Source organism: Pecten maximus, chromosome 15 (assembly GCF_902652985.1).
Source record: "Pecten maximus chromosome 15, xPecMax1.1, whole genome shotgun sequence".
Lineage (NCBI taxonomy): Eukaryota > Metazoa > Mollusca > Bivalvia > Pectinida > Pectinidae > Pecten > Pecten maximus.
The window spans coordinates 22233981-22257148 of record NC_047029.1 but is presented as its reverse complement, the minus strand read 5'-3'; the positions used below and the strand labels follow the sequence as shown (position 1 = coordinate 22257148).

The 23168-nt window shown below is 33.6% G+C and overlaps 1 protein-coding gene across 5 annotated transcripts in view; it reads left to right on the top strand.

Annotated features, from left to right (window-relative positions):
- LOC117343137 (POU domain, class 6, transcription factor 1-like) overlaps positions 1–23168 on the top strand; it is a 68364-nt gene that overhangs the window by 5616 nt on the left and 39580 nt on the right. For 3 of the 5 annotated variants that reach the window (XM_033905457.1, XM_033905456.1, XM_033905453.1), the window contains exon 2: positions 19293–19485. In XM_033905457.1, coding sequence (XP_033761348.1) covers positions 19387–19485 — 99 coding nt within the window. In that variant the 5' untranslated portion in view covers positions 19293–19386. Of the gene's footprint in view, positions 1–18926; positions 19005–19054; positions 19486–23168 lie in introns of those variants that run through there. The other 2 variants (XM_033905455.1, XM_033905454.1) reach the window with 2 other exon arrangements.

Sequence of the window (23168 nt, the reverse complement as noted above, 5' to 3'; positions counted from 1 at the left end):
CAGGTCATTTGGGCCCATTTCTCAGCTTTCTGAGAAACAAACCTCCCGTTTCAAGGTGCTGCGATTAGGATAAAAATATCATTTAAATTTCTTATATTGTTTGATAAAAAGTTTTGCATTAGAAGACCTGTGTCTTTTCTCTAGCAACGCTTATAGATTAATCTACATGGAAATGAAGTAGAAGTTTGATTTGAAATGATCATATACATATATGAAATGAAATATGAATCTTTTGGAAGCATCGTTGTAAAATGAAATACTCAATTTCTAAAATATTGATTTGAAAAATGAAATATGAAAATGTCCGAGATATTGATGTGTAATGAAATATTAATCTTGTTTGACATATTGATACTAAATGAAATACAAATACTTGATGCTAATTAAATCCTAAAAGATATGTATCTCCCCTTGATTTGATCGATGTAATAAGAGGTGAAAGATTATTTCTGAAAATATATCCGCATAGTCATTAAATTGGGTAATTTTTTATGCATATATAATGACAAGTCAATTTATGTATCCGACAAGGCATTAATCATAGAATGAACATTATCGATGTTAACTTTGGGAATTTCCAGTTGGTTTGCTTTTCCTCTGGCAGAATACTGGTAATTGATGTGTACACTTAGCAGAAGGGAAAAAATATGTGGAAATTAATTCTTTAAAGTACAATCAGTTATGGTCCCATCGGTAAGCCCTCAAGTAATGTCATAGATGATAAAAAAAATCAATTCTTCTTTGTTAGAAAGAATCTGCTCTGATTATTTCTGTTGGAATGCTTCAGGTATTGGGAACACTTAAACTTATCTGTCAGTGCACGTGTCAAATAAGATTTCTTCGAGTACATGTTTAACGCTGATGCTTACTGACACAGAAGCTTTAAAATAATATAACAATACTAACAGAACACATTCCCACAAGATTGAACACACATTTATATACTTGTACACACTCCAATAAAATGTTTTTAGTGTGAAATTTGAAGTGTATATCATTTTAGTGTCGAGTTATAATGCAAATGTCACATTTATGATAGCTGTACATGTACAGTATGGAGTACTGTCAAGGTTTCAGATCAATCGACTGTTATTTCAGTCTACTAAATGTAGTAAGGACATTATGTCAGTCTACTTAATGTGGTAAGGACATTGTTTCAATCTACTTAATGTGGTAAGGACATTTTTTCAGTCTACTAAATGTAGTTAGGGCATTGTTTCAGTCTACTAAATGTAGTAAGGGCATTGTTTCAGTCTACTAAATGTAGTAAGGACATTGTTTCAGTCTACTAAATGTAGTTAGGACATTGTTTCAGTCGTAAATGTAGTTAGGACATTGTTTCAGTCGTAAATGTAGTAAGGACATTGTTTCAGTCGTAAATGTAGTAAGGACATTGTTTCAGTCCACTAAATGTAGTAAGGACATTGTTTCAGTCGTAAATGTAGTAAGGACATTGTTTCAGTCTACGTAGTGTAGTAAGGACATTGTTTCAGTCTATTGAATGTAGTAAGGACATTGTTTCAGTCGTAAATGTAGTAAGGACATTGTTTCAGTCTACTAAATGTAGTAAGGACATTGTTTCAGTCTACGTAGTGTAGTAAGGACATTGTTTCAGTCTATTGAATGTAGTAAGGACATTGTTTCAGTCAACTTAATGTAGTAAGGACATTGTTTCAGTCGTAAATGTAGTAAGGACATTGTTTCAGTCTACTAAATGTAGTAAGGACATTGTTTCAGTCTACTAAATGTTGTAAGGACATTGTTTTAGTCTACTAAATGTAGTAAGGACATTGTTTCAGTCTACTAAATGTAGTAAGGACATTGTTTCAGTCTACTAAATGTAGTATGGACATTGTTTCAGTCTACTAAATGTAGTAAGGACATTGTTTCAGTCGTAAATGTAGTAAGGACATTGTTTCAGTCTACTTAATGTAGTAAGGACATTGTTTCAGTCTACTAAATGTAGTAAGGACATTGTTTCAGTCTACAAAAAGTAGTAAGGACATTGTTATAGTCTACTAAATGTAGTAAGGACATTGTTTCAGTCTACTAAATGTAGTTAGGGCATTGTTTCAGTCTACTAAATGTAGTAAGGACATTGTTTCAGTCTACTAAATGTAGTTAGGACATTGTTTCAGTCGTAAATGTAGTTAGGACATTGTTTCAGTCGTAAATGTAGTAAGGACATTGTTTCAGTCGTAAATGTAGTAAGGACATTGTTTCAGTCCACTAAATGTAGTAAGGACATTGTTTCAGTCGTAAATGTAGTAAGGACATTGTTTCAGTCTACGTAGTGTAGTAAGGACATTGTTTCAGTCTATTGAATGTAGTAAGGACATTGTTTCAGTCGTAAATGTAGTAAGGACATTGTTTCAGTCTACTAAATGTAGTAAGGACATTGTTTCAGTCTACGTAGTGTAGTAAGGACATTGTTTCAGTCTATTGAATGTAGTAAGGACATTGTTTCAGTCAACTTAATGTAGTAAGGACATTGTTTCAGTCGTAAATGTAGTAAGGACATTGTTTCAGTCTACTAAATGTAGTAAGGACATTGTTTCAGTCTACTAAATGTTGTAAGGACATTGTTTTAGTCTACTAAATGTAGTAAGGACATTGTTTCAGTCTACTAAATGTAGTAAGGACATTGTTTCAGTCTACTAAATGTAGTATGGACATTGTTTCAGTCTACTAAATGTAGTAAGGACATTGTTTCAGTCGTAAATGTAGTAAGGACATTGTTTCAGTCTACTTAATGTAGTAAGGACATTGTTTCAGTCTACTAAATGTAGTAAGGACATTGTTTCAGTCTACAAAAAGTAGTAAGGACATTGTTATAGTCTACTAAATGTAGTAAGGACATTGTTTCAGTCTACTTAATGTAGTAAGGACATTGTTTCAGTCTACTAAATGTAGTAAGGACATTGTTTCAGTCTACTAAATGTAGTAAGGACATTGTTTCAGTCTACTAAATGTTGTAAGGACATTGTTTCAGTCTACTAAATGTAGTAAGGACATTGTTTCAGTCTACGTAGTGTAGTAAGGACATTGTTTCAGTCTACTTAATGTAGTAAGGACATTGTTTCAGTCTACTTAATGTAGTTAGGACATTGTTTCAGTCTACTAAATGTAGTAAGGACATTGTTTCAGTCTACGTAGTGTAGTAAGGACATTGTTTCAGTCTACTAAATGTAGTAAGGACATTGTTTCAGTCTACTGAATGTAGTAAGGATTGTTTCAGTCTACTTAATGTAGTAAGGACATTGTTTCAGTCTACTTAATGTAGTAAGGACATTGTTTCAGTCTACGAAATGTAGTAAGGACATTGTTTCAGTCTACTAAATGTAGTAAGGACATTGTTTCAGTCTACTAAATGTAGTAAGGACATTGTTTCAGTCTACTAAATGTAGTTAGGACATTGTTTCAGTCGTAAATGTTGTAAGGACATTGTTTCAGTCTACTAAATGTAGTAAGGACATTGTTTCAGTCTACGTAGTGTAGTAAGGACATTGTTTCAGTCTACGTAGTGTAGTAAGGACATTGTTTCAGTCTACTAAATGTAGTAAGGGCATTGTTTTAGTCTACTGAATGTAGTAAGGACATTGTTTTAGTCTACTAAATGTAGTAAGGACATTGTTTCAGTCTACTGAATGTAGTAAGGACATTGTTTTAGTCTACTAAATGTAGTAAGGACATTGTTTCAGTCTACTAAATGTAGTAAGAACATTGTTTCAGTCTACTTAATGTAGTAAGGACATTGTTTCAGTCTACTGAATGTAGTGAGGACATTGTTTCAGTCGTAAATGTAGTAAGGACATTGTTTTAGTCTACTTAATGTAGTAAGGACATTGTTTCAGTCTACTAAATGTAGTAAGGACATTGTTTCAGTCTACTTAATGTAGTAAGGACATTGTTTCAGTCTACTAAATGTAGTAAGGACATTGTTTCAGTCTACTAAATGTAGTAAGGACATTGTTTCAGTCTACTAAATGTTGTAAGGACATTGTTTCAGTCTACTAAATGTAGTAAGGACATTGTTTCAGTCGTAAATGTTGTAAGGACATTGTTTCAGTCTACTAAATGTAGTAAGGACATTGTTTCAGTCTACGTAGTGTAGTAAGGACATTGTTTCAGTCTACTTAATGTAGTAAGGACATTGTTTCAGTCTACTTAATGTAGTTAGGACATTGTTTCAGTCTACTAAATGTAGTAAGGACATTGTTTCAGTCTACGTAGTGTAGTAAGGACATTGTTTCAGTCTACTAAATGTAGTAAGGACATTGTTTCAGTCTACTGAATGTAGTAAGGATTGTTTCAGTCTACTTAATGTAGTAAGGACATTGTTTCAGTCTACTTAATGTAGTAAGGACATTGTTTCAGTCTACGAAATGTAGTAAGGACATTGTTTCAGTCTACTAAATGTAGTAAGGACATTGTTTCAGTCTACTAAATGTGGTAAGGACATTGTTTCAGTCTACTAAATGTAGTAAGGACATTGTTTCAGTCTACTAAATGTAGTGAGGACATTGTTTTAGTCTACGAAATGTAGTAAGGACATTGTTTCAGTCTACTAAATGTAGTAAGGACATTGTTTTAGTCTACTAAATGTTGTAAGGACATTGTTTTAGTCTACTAAATGTAGTAAGGACATTGTTTCAGTCTACTAAATGTAGTGAGGACATTGTTTCAGTCTACTAAATGTTGTAAGGACATTGTTTCAGTCGTAAATGTTGTAAGGACATTGTTTTAGTCTACTAAATGTAGTAAGGACATTGTTTCAGTCTACTAAATGTAGTAAGGACATTGTTTCAGTCTACTAAATGTAGTAAGGACATTGTTTTAGTCTACTAAATGTAGTAAGGACATTGTTTTAGTCTACTAAATGTAGTAAGGACATTGTTTTAGTCTACTAAATGTAGTAAGGACATTGTTTCAGTCGTAAATGTAGTAAGGACTTTGTTTCAGTCTTCTAAATGTAATAAGGACATTGTTTCAGTCTACTAAATGTGGTAAGGACATTGTTTCAGTCTACTTAATGTAGTTAGGATATTGTTTCAGTCTACTTAATGTAGTTAGGATATTGTTTCAGTCGTAAATGTGGTAAGGACATTGTTTCAGTCGTAAATGTAGTAAGGACATTGTTTCAGTCTACTAAATGTTGTAAGGACATTGTTTTAGTCTACTAAATGTAGTAAGGACATTGTTTCAGTCGACTTAATGTAGTAAGGATATTGTTTCAGTCTACTAAATGTAGTAAGGACATTGTTATAGTCTACTTAATGTAGTAAGGACATTGTTTCAGTCTACTTAATGTAGTAAGGACATTGTTTCAGTCTACTAAATGTAGTAAGGACATTGTTTCAGTCTACTAAATGTAGTAAGGACATTGTTTCAGTCTACTAAATGTAGTAAGGACATTGTTTCAGTCTACTAAATGTAGTAAGGGCATTGTTTCAGTCGTAAATGTAGTAAGGACATTGTTTCAGTCTACTAAATGTAGTAAGGACATTGTTTCAGTCTACTAAATGTAGTAAGGACATTGTTTCAGTCGTAAATGTAGTAAGGACATTGTTTTAGTCTACTGAATGTAGTAAGGACATTGTTTTAGTCTACTAAATGTAGTAAGGACATTGTTTCAGTCTACTGAATGTAGTAAGGACATTGTTTTAGTCTACTAAATGTAGTAAGGACATTGTTTCAGTCTACTAAATGTAGTAAGAACATTGTTTCAGTCTACTTAATGTAGTAAGGACATTGTTTCAGTCTACTGAATGTAGTGAGGACATTGTTTCAGTCGTAAATGTAGTAAGGACATTGTTTTAGTCTACTTAATGTAGTAAGGACATTGTTTCAGTCTACTAAATGTAGTAAGGACATTGTTTCAGTCTACTTAATGTAGTAAGGACATTGTTTCAGTCTACTAAATGTAGTAAGGACATTGTTTCAGTCTACTAAATGTAGTAAGGACATTGTTTCAGTCTACTAAATGTTGTAAGGACATTGTTTCAGTCTACTAAATGTAGTTAGGACATTGTTTCAGTCGTAAATGTTGTAAGGACATTGTTTCAGTCTACTAAATGTAGTAAGGACATTGTTTCAGTCTACGTAGTGTAGTAAGGACATTGTTTCAGTCTACGTAGTGTAGTAAGGACATTGTTTCAGTCTACTAAATGTAGTAAGGACATTGTTTTAGTCTACTAAATGTAGTAAGGACATTGTTTCAGTCTACTGAATGTAGTAAGGACATTGTTTTAGTCTACTAAATGTAGTAAGGACATTGTTTCAGTCTACTAAATGTAGTAAGAACATTGTTTCAGTCTACTTAATGTAGTAAGGACATTGTTTCAGTCTACTGAATGTAGTGAGGACATTGTTTCAGTCGTAAATGTAGTAAGGACATTGTTTTAGTCTACTTAATGTAGTAAGGACATTGTTTCAGTCTACTAAATGTAGTAAGGACATTGTTTCAGTCTACTTAATGTAGTAAGGACATTGTTTCAGTCTACTTAATGTAGTAAGGACATTGTTTCAGTCTACTAAATGTAGTAAGGACATTGTTTCAGTCTACTAAATGTTGTAAGGACATTGTTTCAGTCTACTAAATGTAGTAAGGACATTGTTTCAGTCTACGTAGTGTAGTAAGGACATTGTTTCAGTCTACTTAATGTAGTAAGGACATTGTTTCAGTCTACTTAATGTAGTTAGGACATTGTTTCAGTCTACTAAATGTAGTAAGGACATTGTTTCAGTCTACGTAGTGTAGTAAGGACATTGTTTCAGTCTACTAAATGTAGTAAGGACATTGTTTCAGTCGACTAAATGTAGTAAGGATATTGTTTCAGTCTACTAAATGTAGTAAGGACATTGTTATAGTCTACTTAATGTAGTAAGGACATTGTTTCAGTCTACTTAATGTAGTAAGGACATTGTTTCAGTCTACTAAATGTAGTAAGGACATTGTTTCAGTCTACTAAATGTAGTAAGGACATTGTTTCAGTCTACTAAATGTAGTAAGGACATTGTTTCAGTCTACTAAATGTAGTAAGGGCATTGTTTCAGTCGTAAATGTAGTAAGGACATTGTTTCAGTCTACTAAATGTAGTAAGGACATTGTTTCAGTCTACTAAATGTAGTAAGGACATTGTTTCAGTCGTAAATGTAGTAAGGACATTGTTTTAGTCTACTGAATGTAGTAAGGACATTGTTTTAGTCTACTAAATGTAGTAAGGACATTGTTTCAGTCTACTGAATGTAGTAAGGACATTGTTTTAGTCTACTAAATGTAGTAAGGACATTGTTTCAGTCTACTAAATGTAGTAAGAACATTGTTTCAGTCTACTTAATGTAGTAAGGACATTGTTTCAGTCTACTGAATGTAGTGAGGACATTGTTTCAGTCGTAAATGTAGTAAGGACATTGTTTTAGTCTACTTAATGTAGTAAGGACATTGTTTCAGTCTACTAAATGTAGTAAGGACATTGTTTCAGTCTACTTAATGTAGTAAGGACATTGTTTCAGTCTACTAAATGTAGTAAGGACATTGTTTCAGTCTACTAAATGTAGTAAGGACATTGTTTCAGTCTACTAAATGTTGTAAGGACATTGTTTCAGTCTACTAAATGTAGTTAGGACATTGTTTCAGTCGTAAATGTTGTAAGGACATTGTTTCAGTCTACTAAATGTAGTAAGGACATTGTTTCAGTCTACGTAGTGTAGTAAGGACATTGTTTCAGTCTACGTAGTGTAGTAAGGACATTGTTTCAGTCTACTAAATGTAGTAAGGACATTGTTTTAGTCTACTGAATGTAGTAAGGACATTGTTTTAGTCTACTAAATGTAGTAAGGACATTGTTTCAGTCTACTGAATGTAGTAAGGACATTGTTTTAGTCTACTAAATGTAGTAAGGACATTGTTTCAGTCTACTGAATGTAGTAAGGACATTGTTTTAGTCTACTAAATGTAGTAAGGACATTGTTTCAGTCTACTAAATGTAGTAAGAACATTGTTTCAGTCTACTTAATGTAGTAAGGACATTGTTTCAGTCTACTGAATGTAGTGAGGACATTGTTTCAGTCGTAAATGTAGTAAGGACATTGTTTTAGTCTACTTAATGTAGTAAGGACATTGTTTCAGTCTACTAAATGTAGTAAGGACATTGTTTCAGTCTACTTAATGTAGTAAGGACATTGTTTCAGTCTACTAAATGTAGTAAGGACATTGTTTCAGTCTACTAAATGTAGTAAGGACATTGTTTCAGTCTACTAAATGTTGTAAGGACATTGTTTCAGTCTACTAAATGTAGTAAGGACATTGTTTCAGTCTACGTAGTGTAGTAAGGACATTGTTTCAGTCTACTTAATGTAGTAAGGACATTGTTTCAGTCTACTTAATGTAGTTAGGACATTGTTTCAGTCTACTAAATGTAGTAAGGACATTGTTTCAGTCTACGTAGTGTAGTAAGGACATTGTTTCAGTCTACTAAATGTAGTAAGGACATTGTTTCAGTCTACTGAATGTAGTAAGGATTGTTTCAGTCTACTTAATGTAGTAAGGACATTGTTTCAGTCTACTTAATGTAGTAAGGACATTGTTTCAGTCCACGAAATGTAGTAAGGACATTGTTTCAGTCTACTAAATGTAGTAAGGACATTGTTTCAGTCTACTAAATGTAGTAAGGACATTGTTTCAGTCTACTGAATGTAGTGAGGACATTGTTTCAGTCGTAAATGTAGTAAGGACATTGTTTTAGTCTACTTAATGTAGTAAGGACATTGTTTCAGTCTACTAAATGTAGTAAGGACATTGTTTCAGTCTACTTAATGTAGTAAGGACATTGTTTCAGTCTACTAAATGTAGTAAGGACATTGTTTCAGTCTACTAAATGTAGTAAGGACATTGTTTCAGTCTACTAAATGTTGTAAGGACATTGTTTCAGTCTACTAAATGTAGTTAGGACATTGTTTCAGTCGTAAATGTTGTAAGGACATTGTTTCAGTCTACTAAATGTAGTAAGGACATTGTTTCAGTCTACGTAGTGTAGTAAGGACATTGTTTCAGTCTACGTAGTGTAGTAAGGACATTGTTTCAGTCTACTAAATGTAGTAAGGACATTGTTTTAGTCTACTGAATGTAGTAAGGACATTGTTTTAGTCTACTAAATGTAGTAAGGACATTGTTTCAGTCTACTAAATGTAGTAAGAACATTGTTTCAGTCTACTTAATGTAGTAAGGACATTGTTTCAGTCTACTGAATGTAGTGAGGACATTGTTTCAGTCGTAAATGTAGTAAGGACATTGTTTTAGTCTACTTAATGTAGTAAGGACATTGTTTCAGTCTACTAAATGTAGTAAGGACATTGTTTCAGTCTACTTAATGTAGTAAGGACATTGTTTCAGTCTACTAAATGTAGTAAGGACATTGTTTCAGTCTACTAAATGTAGTAAGGACATTGTTTCAGTCTACTAAATGTTGTAAGGACATTGTTTCAGTCTACTAAATGTAGTAAGGACATTGTTTCAGTCGTAAATGTTGTAAGGACATTGTTTCAGTCTACTAAATGTAGTAAGGACATTGTTTCAGTCTACGTAGTGTAGTAAGGACATTGTTTCAGTCTACTTAATGTAGTAAGGACATTGTTTCAGTCTACTTAATGTAGTTAGGACATTGTTTCAGTCTACTAAATGTAGTAAGGACATTGTTTCAGTCTACGTAGTGTAGTAAGGACATTGTTTCAGTCTACTAAATGTAGTAAGGACATTGTTTCAGTCTACTGAATGTAGTAAGGATTGTTTCAGTCTACTTAATGTAGTAAGGACATTGTTTCAGTCTACGAAATGTAGTAAGGACATTGTTTCAGTCTACTAAATGTAGTAAGGACATTGTTTCAGTCTACTAAATGTGGTAAGGACATTGTTTCAGTCTACTAAATGTAGTAAGGACATTGTTTCAGTCTACTAAATGTAGTGAGGACATTGTTTTAGTCTACGAAATGTAGTAAGGACATTGTTTCAGTCTACTAAATGTAGTGAGGACATTGTTTTAGTCTACGAAATGTAGTAAGGACATTGTTTCAGTCTACTAAATGTTGTAAGGACATTGTTTCAGTCTACGAAATGTAGTAAGGACATTGTTTTAGTCTACTGAATGTAGTGAGGACATTGTTTCAGTCTACTAAATGTAGTAAGGACATTGTTTTAGTCTACTTAATGTAGTAAGGACATTGTTTCAGTCGTAAATGTAGTAAGGACATTGTTTCAGTCGTAAATGTAGTAAGGACATTGTTTCAGTCTACTAAATGTGGTAAGGACATTGTTTCAGTCTACTAAATGTAGTAAGGACATTGTTTCAGTCTACTAAATGTAGTAAGGACATTGTTTTAGTCTACTAAATGTAGTAAGGACATTGTTTTAGTCTACTAAATGTAGTAAGGACATTGTTTTAGTCTACTAAATGTAGTAAGGACATTGTTTCAGTCGTAAATGTAGTAAGGACTTTGTTTCAGTCTTCTAAATGTAATAAGGACATTGTTTCAGTCTACTAAATGTGGTAAGGACATTGTTTCAGTCTACTTAATGTAGTTAGGATATTGTTTCAGTCTACTTAATGTAGTTAGGATATTGTTTCAGTCGTAAATGTGGTAAGGACATTGTTTCAGTCGTAAATGTAGTAAGGACATTGTTTCAGTCTACTAAATGTTGTAAGGACATTGTTTTAGTCTACTAAATGTAGTAAGGACATTGTTTCAGTCGACTAAATGTAGTAAGGATATTGTTTCAGTCTACTAAATGTAGTAAGGACATTGTTATAGTCTACTTAATGTAGTAAGGACATTGTTTCAGTCTACTTAATGTAGTAAGGACATTGTTTAAGTATACTAAATGTAGTAAGGACATTGTTTCAGTCTACTAAATGTAGTAAGGACATTGTTTCAGTCTACTAAATGTAGTAAGGACATTGTTTCAGTCTACTAAATGTAGTAAGGGCATTGTTTCAGTCGTAAATGTAGTAAGGACATTGTTTCAGTCTACTAAATGTAGTAAGGACATTGTTTCAGTCTACTAAATGTAGTAAGGACATTGTTTCAGTCGTAAATGTAGTAAGGACATTGTTTCAGTCTACTAAATGTAGTAAGGGCATTGTTTCAGTCGTAAATGTAGTAAGGACATTGTTTCAGTCTACTAAATGTAGTAAGGACATTGTTTCAGTCTACTTAATGTGGTAAGGACATTGTTTCAGTCTACTAAATGTAGTAAGGACATTGTTTCAGTCTACTTAATGTGGTAAGGACGTTGTTTCAGTCTACTAAATGTAGTAAGGACATTGTTTCAGTCTACTTAATGTGGTAAGGACGTTGTTTCAGTCTACTAAATGTATAATAAAGGATGTCATTTCAGTACTGAAAATGCAGTACATGTACACAACATCACAGTTATTACCTTATGTTGCAACCTGTTATCCTATAAATTTACCATGTAATACATTTTTGCATAAATGGTAATATACCATTGAGAAATGGATTTTGATGTCATAATATTGCCAGTGATTCAAGTGACAGCTCACATGGAAAAAAAATCAGGAAGATTGTTTCTTAATATCCTATATGAAAAAAGATTCTTATATAAATGGAACCAGATGATAGGTAGTCACATCTTAAATGAATTTTTTCAGCTTCCATTCATTATTCATTGAATGTATTCATCATTTCTTAAGTTTTGAAAAAAAAGTTTCTGTCTTTAGCCAACCATCATCAAATGGTGGGCTCTTCATGATCAATTCGCCCTGCTTAGTGGTCCGTGGTCCATCTGTTGTCCATCCATAAACCTTGTTATCACCATTTCTTGAAAAATGTGGGAGGGATATTCCTCAAACTTCATGTGTATGTTCCTCTTGGTGCCTTATAGTTGTGTTTTACCAATTCAATTAAGATTTTTGATCAGAAAAACAAAATGGCTAACAGGAGGCTATGTTGGATTTTGAGAATTCGAGATTGTTTTTGCTATTCTTGAAAAGTATTGGAGGGATTCTCCTGAAACTTCATGTAGGTTCCCCTTGGTTCCTAGTTACGCAAATTCATTTAAGATTTTTGATCAGGAAAACAAAATGGCCGGAAGGTGGCCTTCTTGGATTTTGAGAATTGAAGTTTGTTAACACTATTTCTTGAAAAGGACTGAAAGGATTTTTCTCAAAAATCACGTGTGGGTTACACTTGTTTTTTCTTTATCAAATTATTAAGAGGGGGGAAAAAAGAAAAAAAGAAAAATAGAGAGATCAGTCTGACATAGAACCAATAATGATCATTCAATGGTGTGCATTTTTCATATTTATGTTTTTTATTCATAATAAACATAAAGAGTGAAAAAGTTATATTTAATTGATATTTATGATTCTGAATGAAACAATTAATAAATGTTTTAAAACAACACACAAAAATGTTCATCTTTATAACATCTGTTTATTATCAAATGTAACACAGTCTGTACTATCATGGATCCAAATGTGTTCTGATGTTAAATTAATGATTGTGATCTCATACGGTGCCAAGCAAATACACACTAGATTACAGAAGTGTCTTTGTGCATATAGTAACTATAGTGAGGAATATGCCCTCATTATTGACAATATCATTAATGTGTGTTGACCTCAGGTGCTCTCCCCATCCCAGTATAGCCTGTTTCATAATTCCCCCAGTGGCCTTCCAAAGTCATTAACTAGGAGTATGGAAGAAATGTATTTCATATGTATATATAATTATCAATTATGGACTTAAGTTGAGGTGAATATATGGTTATATGTACCTGAAGTTGAGGTCAGTATATACCCACACCTTTCACCGAACTAGACTCTGATTTTCCACCATTGACATGGGTCTTTCCGAGAACTTTCTTCAGTTTTCGGACTGATCAGAAAATAGATCTAGTCATATTTTTGTTGATTGAGGAAAACCTAAAAAAAAAGAGTAAAGAAATGTAAAGAAAGCAGACTAACGTAGAATCGATTAATATCATGAAATAATCAACACCAAGTCTCATTGACCTCGCTAGGGAGCTAGGATTTCTTGGCTTATTATCCATTGCAAAGAAGTCCGGGAGGAGGTAGAACATTCCTTTTGAGCTTATATTTATACACATGTGTACATACATTTACCTATTGTCAGCGCTCTAGCGACTTCATTTATAAATTGATTTTGTGCATAATATTGTGTAATTATTTTAATGTTTTATTGCCAGAAATTCAGGTCTACATCATGATTGTAACCTGATGTCTGGTGTAGGATGTACATAATCTCCTCATTATACACTAGAGTGTCTGTAAGGACAAGGAAATCCAGAACGAGATGAGGAATTATTCATGAGAGAATAGAGCTCTTGTACTCCGAACTGATTGTCTTATTGATCAGAGCGATAAGGAACATGCACTAATTATTCTTGAGGATAATGTTCAATGATTGCGTCATTCCCTGGTCAATTGAGGACATAAATGCGCAGTCATTCACTTTATTTTCCCACCTGGTACTTCAGTTTTAATGTCTGTTCAAACTGTGAGTGATGAAAACCTCTTCATTATCAAAAAAAATATCGTTTATGTTAAATATTTTTATAAAGCATTTGCTTTAAATGTCACAAATATATATAATGTATATGTATTTTGTGTTGAAATCATCACGAGATTCTGACAATACAGACATTAGAACTAGATATAAGTATAAAGTTTTATGATGTATATGTATCCTAGAGATATGTATAATTGAAGGGTATATATTTATGGTGGAGATTTGAGTGTGTATTATATGTATCTAATGGTTGCTATGGAAACCTCATGAATTGATAAGTGTAATATATTTGCTTTCTGATTAACTAGAAGCTAGCTATATTAAAGCTAGTCTGTTATCAGAATGGTGAAACCAAGCTACATGTACCTTCAGTTGATTTCAGTGAATAAAGAAAATATACCAGATTTCCATACATATGATAATGAATAAATGTATAGTAATCTGTATGTATATATTATATACAATGTATAAATATAGTAATCTGTATATTACATACATTATATATATATGATGTATAAATAAATATATATGATGTATGAATAGAGTAATGTGTATATTACATACATAATATTATATATAATGTATAAATATATAGTAATCTGTATATTATATACATTATATATATATGATGTATAAATAGAGTAATCTGTATATTACAGTGGACCCTCGATAATCCGAACACCTTCGTTCCCAGCCCAAACCGTCCGGATTACGAGTTTTCCGGACTACCGAATTTCGTCTACCAGGTCAAAAAAAAATGTTGTGTAAGAGTTATCTCCCTTGACTCTATACAATACGGGACGTTTTAATGACGTTTCATAAACACGTCTAATTGTCAGTCTTTTTAAAAAATAAATATACTTATGTTCTTGATATGATTCTTGTTTTCTTTTATTTTGTAGAAGCTAAAAAATAAACAATGTTTTTAAAAGAACATGTGAAGTGAAAGTTGTTTTATTTATAGCGGACATATGTGACCTACAAACAACACACATGGGTTACGTCCCAGAGGTTCACAAACGAGTAGAAATTACATACGTTAAATACCTGAAATGAAAGACCCACTATGTACAATGTACGTTTTTTTACGTAAATTATGAACCTGAAATGAAAGACCCGGTAAATGTACCATGTGTGTAATTAATAACATGCATCTTTCAATGAGTCGTCATTACACGTAACGGTGTTACAAGCCGATATCCTTGTTTACCCAATACAATTGTTAGTGATGTTAATTACCGATAATAAATTTATTACATGCATTTGTGATTGATTAAGTATCGTATCACATACTGTATTTTAGTGAATTAATTATTGCTAACTACGAAATAGCACTATGTAAAATAACTATAATAGATATTGTACGTCAAGTTGATAAAAGCAAGACCAGTCTACACTATAAAACCCTTTAATACTGAAGCATTTAGGTCGATCGTAAAGAAAAGCAATGTACCGTTATAAAAACAGAGCTACATTGTAACACAGGTAAACACCCGGGGCTATGACCTGGCAACGGTCGCTATGACTACGCACAGTGTCAAGCGATAGTCTGTACAGCTGTCGACACGGGTGACTTGCCCGACATTTTTCTCTCCTCGTGGTGAAAAAATTGTCCGGATTATCGGGGGAAATTTACTAATGAAAAGTACTTTCCGTTCCCAAAATGGGCTTCCGGAATCGGAAACCGAATTTCCGGACTGGTGAGTACAAATAACGTTACGGAAATCCGTTCCCATGCTATTCCGTCCGGACTGCGAGTTTTCCGGACTATCGGCGTCCGGATTATCGCGGGTCCACTGTACATACATTATATATATGTACATTGTACTGTATAAATATAGTAATCTGTATATATTACATAAATTATATATATGTACATTGTACTGTATAAATATAATAATCTGTATATATTACATACATTATACATAAGATGAATAAATAAAGTAATCTGTATATTACATATAGGTGTTTTTTGATAGCAATAAAACCATACAGATTTGTTTGTTGATAATATTTACTATATGTATATAAATACCAGAGTACAGTATATCTACATTTAGCAGCTTTACAGTATCTGACAATACTTTTGTATCATATTCAAACTTATTTTCTCTTTGTTTTGAGGTTGAATACTTGTCATACAGTGACCATTGTGTCCTGGTATTGTAATATGTTGTGTACTGCGTTTACATGTACTGGAGATTCATATTCTTTATCTGTCGATCTTCCATAGCCCATGATCTTTGCAACAACCTATCCAAAGTATTGAGCTGACTTCAGCAAAATTCTCGTGGTACATGTATCGGTTTGAACAGTCAGTCGTGATTCAGTGGTCTAAGAAATCCCTTCCTAGACTCTCCGTTCCAGTGGAGGATAATTAAATAAGGAATCGGGTCAGAAATGGTCAAATTTGTAGGGAATATCACACAGGGGCTTGACATGTTCCTATGATCCAGAATGAAAACAATAACCAGTGGGTCTGACCCCTTAGATCACTTATTAATGGCCTAGGGGTGAGACCCAAAGGTTGTTTTTATGCCACTGCCATGAAATGGGGGTTGGGGGGGGGGGCAGATATTGTTACCTGCATGTCTGTCCTGTCCCGTCCATCCCGTCCATCCCGTCCGCCCAGTCCAGTCCCCTCCCGATGCAATGTAACTAGCTAATCTCGGGAACTGCATGATGCGATCCTAACCAAACTGTGTTTCTGGGTGTCAAGTGGCAGCGGGGACATTTATGTTTAACAGACATTTTCTAGTTTCATTCTGACTTACAGGATAGTGTCAAGCCCCTGGGAGATATCATAGGGGTAAGCATACTGAATGGCCCATTGGGGATAAAACGTAATACTCTGGGAGTATAGAAATATTCAGTATTAAGATACATATAGTCATGGGTACACAGCTTTCATTAAGTAATAGATATGTAAAATAAAATGTTTAAAATGTACTGATATATACCTTCCAAGTACTCTGTTAGATTGTTTCTAAAATCCCAGATCATTAATATGGCTGACCCTAAATTCCGAGTGATCATGATCAGTCAAATGGCAAATCATTGATCAGTAGATCTGCTATATTAGTTAAATGACATTTCCTCCCAAATTGCTGAACAGATTTTAATTAATTCTTGCTAAGAATGTATACATTTAATGTGCTGACACATACACAGGGATATTGATCATGAGTGTTATACACATTGAGATATAATTAAAGGTCCTAATCTTTTTAAGTTGGGAAGAGGGATAAAAAGTTGTCAAATACACTTATCATTATTTCAAATATTAGTATTCTCTGAAACAATTGGACAGGTTTCAACCATGTTGTAATAATAGCTTATGTTCTAGTAAAGGAGAAGCTGCAGCTAGAGGCTACTGGAATAAAAAGTATTATGTACTACCAGATTTGACCTATATAAGCTAGCTAACTTGCCCCAATAAGCAACACCTCCCCCTCCTGTCTTTTTCAGGAAAAGAGGATGGGTGCAATAATTGAAACGTATAAAGGTCCCAATTATTTAATATTGTACTAGCTATAGGTAGTTATATATAAGTACAGTATATGCATAGTAAGACCGCATGATTCTCTAATGTATTTGTTAGAACATGATTTTGTCTGTTCTGTGTTGTTTTTACTTGACTGATAGTTATCCATCCATATATATTGGCACTTTAAATTGTAATTATACCAGGTCTTTTGACAAATAACCGAAACATATATGGGTTGTAAAAATGGACAGACAGATTTGTGAGCAGACCAGGGATATATCCATTATTGGAATATGATACACATCCCCACTTTTATTTTTAAGTGGATTAAAATGTAATTTCTGTAATGTTGAGTTATATTTTCATCAAGTAATATACATGTATAACACATCTCATAATGTCAGTGATGTGTTAAGTATTTGCTGGGTGTTTAGAATTCACAGATTCAAGTTGAAACACGAATATAGCGAAAAGAAACCCTTTGTGGGATAGCACCACTATACAGACTAAGGATAGTATAAGCATTAGAATTGACAGATTTGCTTTAAAAACATCTCCTACCAACCTACTGGACAAATCCTGACTAAACTGATGATACCCCATGAAGACAGAATAAAACAAATATAAGGGAGGTTCACCCCACCTACCCAGGAAATAATAATATACTAGGTAGGTAAAATAGATAGTTACTGGGTTACTGTCTACATGACTCAATCTATTGCTGAGTCACATAGCTATAGACAGTATTATAACTATGCAGTTACAGGGGGCCATGGTGGCCGAGTGGTTAAGGTGTCCTGACACTTTATCACTAGCCCCCCACCTCTGGGTTGCGAGTTCGAAACCCATGTGGGGCAGTTGCCTGGTACTGGTCGTAGGCCTGTGGTTTTTCTCCGGATACTCCAGCTTTCCTCCACCTCCAAAACCTAGTAGGTCCTTAAATGACCCTGGCTGTTTAAAGTACGTTAAAGAAAATAAACCAAATAAACCATGCAGTTTCTAAATAACTGACCCGGTTGACCATTACCCAATTGTTCGGTTCCATACCCCACTCCCGACACCACTCCCGACCACTCCCGACACCACTCCCGAGGGTTCCATACCCCACTCCCGACACCACTCCCGACCACTCCCGACACTGTTTATAGACCAGCACCAGTGCCCTGGATAAAACTCCACATTCTTCTGTGTGGCTAGAGTTACCATGAAACTTCTGTCATTGTGAAACCTTATATCTCTCTACAAAAGCTAGCCACACTGCAGTTGTAACACCTGATTGTCAATTGAATTTTAACATTGCACACTCAAGTCAGCATTTGAATGTGAAGAGCCCCATGTGTGTTCCAGCACAGCATCATCAACATGAATCACATTCCTGTATACTGTGACATCCCAATATCCTCGTAAATAAATTATCAGATCCACACACACATATCCAATTGATTGTCCCACCTGTTGAAGCATACACAAGCAGAATTGGAAATTATGATGATCAGATGCCCAGATTGAAATGCAAATTTTTCTAGAATACATTGTTGTATTCTGCATTATTTATTTCCATCATTTGTTATGAAGATGACTAAGAAGTTATTTGTATATATCCAAGGAAATAAAAAACAAGATTCCTTGTTTTAAAGCATCAAAATGAAACAGACTTTATATCAATAGTTAGCATCGCAATGTTTAATCAGGGATCTAAAAGAATGTGAATTTCTCTAGTGAAAGCCTAGGAAACATCTACTGTTTTAGTATTTTTCTGGAACTGACTATAATTCTATGGTAATGTTATTGGAAAGAATGACAGTCAAGGCAGGCTTGCTTTGCAATATGCCAAGCCTACTGCAGAATTGATGCTGGTCCTCTGCTTACTGATCAGGGCCCAGCATACACACACACATACAAGCACACACTTATTCAGCGGGTCTTTTCACTTGAGGCAGAGCACATTGGATATTTATGATTCCATCAGGTACCGACTCTGAAAATATTATAATAATCAGCATACAGTGTGCACACACAATCAGGCATATATTGGCAAGCATACAATTAATAATTAGTCATAACTTAGACATATCTTTGGTCATTTATTATAAGTGAAAATAAAAAAAAATAGTTGTTGTGGAAAGTGACTTACTCAGAAAAATGGAAAATTGTGACCAATTCTATCTTTTACCATTCTGGTGTTCTTGTCCATCCAACAAGCCTCCTAAAACAGAGTTTTTGGTTGGGCTGATTTTCTGTGCTTTTTCCTTCGCAGCCTACAAGCGACAGGTTCATGCCGCCTCAAGTCCGGAAAAAATCTGCGCTGTTCGCCCACCGATTAACAAGAGTAGTGCCCAGTCCTACCAAATATGGATGGTGATTCAAATGATGGAACTACTACGGAATCTTTAAATGGAGAAACAAAACCAGATGCGGCGAAATTGGCACAGACAGCCATCATTAAACAGGTACGTTTCAACTCCCTTTTCGGTTGTTTGTTGTGTAATGTAACCTTGTTTAGGCCTGCAACAGCCCACTGCCATGTTTGTGGAGAGCAAAGATCCCCTAGTGGTTATGGTGCCACGTCTGAGTGGCTCTTCCATCTGCTCCGTCTGTCTCCAGGTGAAAACCAGCTGTTGTTCCATCAGTTATTCAGGTGCAAGAATGATAATAATGAGTATACTCATTAACAAATCTATGTTAATAATATGAGAAGTTGATTATCTTGCAGAGGCCTAAATCTCTCTCACCCATTCAGAATTCCTGAAACCATGTTTATAAATTTTCTCCACAGTAGGAATTGTAATCAGCTCTGATGCTGTTTGGCCAGAGCTAGAAATGTTAAGCTCCAAACTCATAACTTTTCATAAAATAACATTACTCAGAATGCAATAAAAAAACTTAACATTTCTTCATGAAAGCCAAAGCTAGATCTGGTTGATGTATATATATTAGAGGCAGTGCTGAAATAGATATAAGCATATATGTGCATAAGTTGAGCTTCCTTGTACAAACCCACTCTGACCATTCCTGGTTGGGTACACTCCTTCATTAAACATATATCTATATAATTTACCTTCGCTATATATTTTGTTAATGAAGGTCATACACTGTTTAACTCAACCATGAATGGAAATATTTCAACCTCTGAGCTCATGTGATATTAATATATATGTAGGCCGGCCTAATTGATAAATACAACTTGTCGGTGTAAGAAATATTAATTAAATAGTGACAGGAGAATCGGGGTCGTTTAATTATAGACCAGGTAAGCTGCACAATAGCCAGGAAAGGCATAACTTTTCAGAAAATTATGACAATGCATACTATACCAGTTTGTGTAATCACTGGTGTCAGACACATTCTATATTAAATGGTGTTGGGAGACAGTTATCATTATTATGCGTTTGTGAGATAATTGCTACCAACCAGCTGGCACGTAGAGACGGGTAGGGTTGGGATGAGATATTCAGTGTCAATGAGATACTTGGGTAGCTATTGGTGACAGCTAGAGGCTGTTATTGGTTGTATCTCATAATTATGTGGTTGTAAATTTTGACTCCATGTTAAATATTATTTACTTTCATAATTATGGAGATTCGTTGCTTAAATAAGACTGAAAATTTAAGTAAATATTCAAGTTTTACTTTATTAAAATTTCTTTCCTTCAATAATGTTTAATTTAAATATTTTACGAGGTATTATGAGGATGACCTAAGACAATTCTGATGTGCTTATGTTGATTTGCTATGTAATGGGGCCGAGTCTCTGAATATCATTCGGGGGGATGTTGCAACCAAATTTTATCTGATTAAAATTTACTCAAGCATTTTATCGGAGAAGATAAATCACTGAAAAAAATTTATTTTACTGAGTTAATAGTGATGTAGTATTTGACTCAGCCCAACTAGATACAGACTTTATCAACACTGATTATTTGTGTGTGGTGTTTTGTTTATGAGGATGCTCGGGATTAACATTGAATTGGATATTTCATGAGTGCAGTATTTTAATTCTCTTGGAAATTATTATGCAGAGACAGGGTACAGGAAGTAACGGTACATAGTTTGTGTAGACGTGATGATGTTGAGTGGAATTCTAAGACATTGCTGGATTTATATTGGGTTTTAAGGTGTATTTGGTTGTAAATTGCATATATACAAGTGTGTCAGTACAGAAACAATTTGACAAGGGATTATATCCAATCAAAATGGAAAAGAAAAGGTAAGAAATCTACAGAACAACAACAGACATATGGAGAAACGTACGGTTGTATATTTTAACAAAATTAATGCTGGCGAAATTTTCCAGGTTTATCAATTGCCTTTCCTTAATTTATTAATTGAATTTGAAATATATTTTAAACAAACTTAATTGTTATGATCATAATTTTCATTGAATTGGATTTGTATTGATCTGGTATCCAGTATGTGTTTTGTAATTACATGTATAAGTCATTATATATTGAGTAATTAATTACTTGGCTGTAATTACAGCTTTTGATGTTGGATTTGAAAGGAACCGCTCATTGATTGAACTATGTTATCTGATTCATTAAAACTGTTATCAGTCTGTAAAGAAATTGATTAATTAATTGATTTGATTAAAAATTAAATACAACATTATGGTTTATAATTAATCTGATCAACATTGAAAGCATTTCTTAATTAGTTTTGAACTTTTGTTGTAATTATTTAACACCTTTCCTGCATATTAAGATTCTAAAGCCTGTTCTATATTCTTCGTAATACACATTCAAAGGTTGAATAGGGCTTCGGCAGCAGGTGAACCCATTTCTCAATTTCTGTACTTATGAGGTGGAAAGATAGGACTCTGTCAATTTGTATGCAGAAATTATAAAGATGTAATTGTATATATAAGCAATATCCATTTTATCAAAAGATTACTACTGTATTAGCTCTTTTAATCTATAGTTTAAAAACTCATGATCTTTTTTATGCAGAGTACCTGGTAATTAATTGAAATTAAGAAATCTTTGTAGATAAGACAAATGAAATTCAGAAATCTTCGTGGATGTATGGAAATCGTGAACATTATGTAGATTAATTTAGTCTTTTTCTCCCCAATGCTTGTAAATAAATGATAAAGCTTATCTTTGCTGATGTTGAAGAATTAATGATTAAATTGCGATTAAATGATAAAATTTCAGCTGTCCTGAGTTAATGTTTTAGAATAATGATAAAATGGTGATTATCCTTTTTAGATGATACCAGTTGCCCCGAGATATTTAATATTTCTATTACACAGGCCTATACATTCTCTGATTTTATGAGATAGACGTTCTGCAGGACACAAGTTCATTGATTTCAGATAGAGGCAGCAAGAATGTTACCATGGAAATTGATGAAAATCCATTTCTCAAAGACCCAGGATTCATGTCATGTTAAATGTAGCAGTCTTAAATGAAGTAGGAAAGAAGGAGTGTATTGTCATTAGTATTAACGCTCTACAGCTTTCATCCATATATCTTTACATTGAATATAGTGATATCAATTTGAGTAATATGATATTTATAAGGATCTTAAAATTGTGGCATTCATTTTCAAAAAATCAATATGTTTAGAAAATTATTAGGTGAAAATCTTTTAAAGAAATTGTTGATTTTTGTTGTAACTCCAAATGGCACAAGGAAAAGATGTTCAGGTTTAGGGCAGTTAACTGGTAACAGTGTCCTATTGGCCAAATTACTCTTGATAGATTAGATTAATGGGAGGTAAAATCAGACAGGTAAGATTGGGTAGGTAAAATCAAGACAGGTAAAATCGGCTACGTGTGATTGGGTAGGTAAAATTGGCTAGGTAAGATTATATTGGGTAGGTAAAATTGGCTAGGTAAGATTGGGTAGGTAAAATCAGACAGGTAAAGATTGGGTAGGTAAAATCTGCTAGGTAAAATTGGGTAGGTAAAATCTGCTAGGTAAGATTGGGTAGGTAAAATCAGACTGGTAAAATTGGGTAGGTGAAATCGGCGAGGTAAAATCAAATTTGTTTTAATATTATTTCAGGAGAAAGGGAAGCTAACATAAAGACAATTATTAATCATCTTTCTATTTTCATAACCTCATTATTTGACAAGTGTAAAACATCTCTTGCAACATAATTTTTTTTCTGGAACAAAATAAATGGTCTCT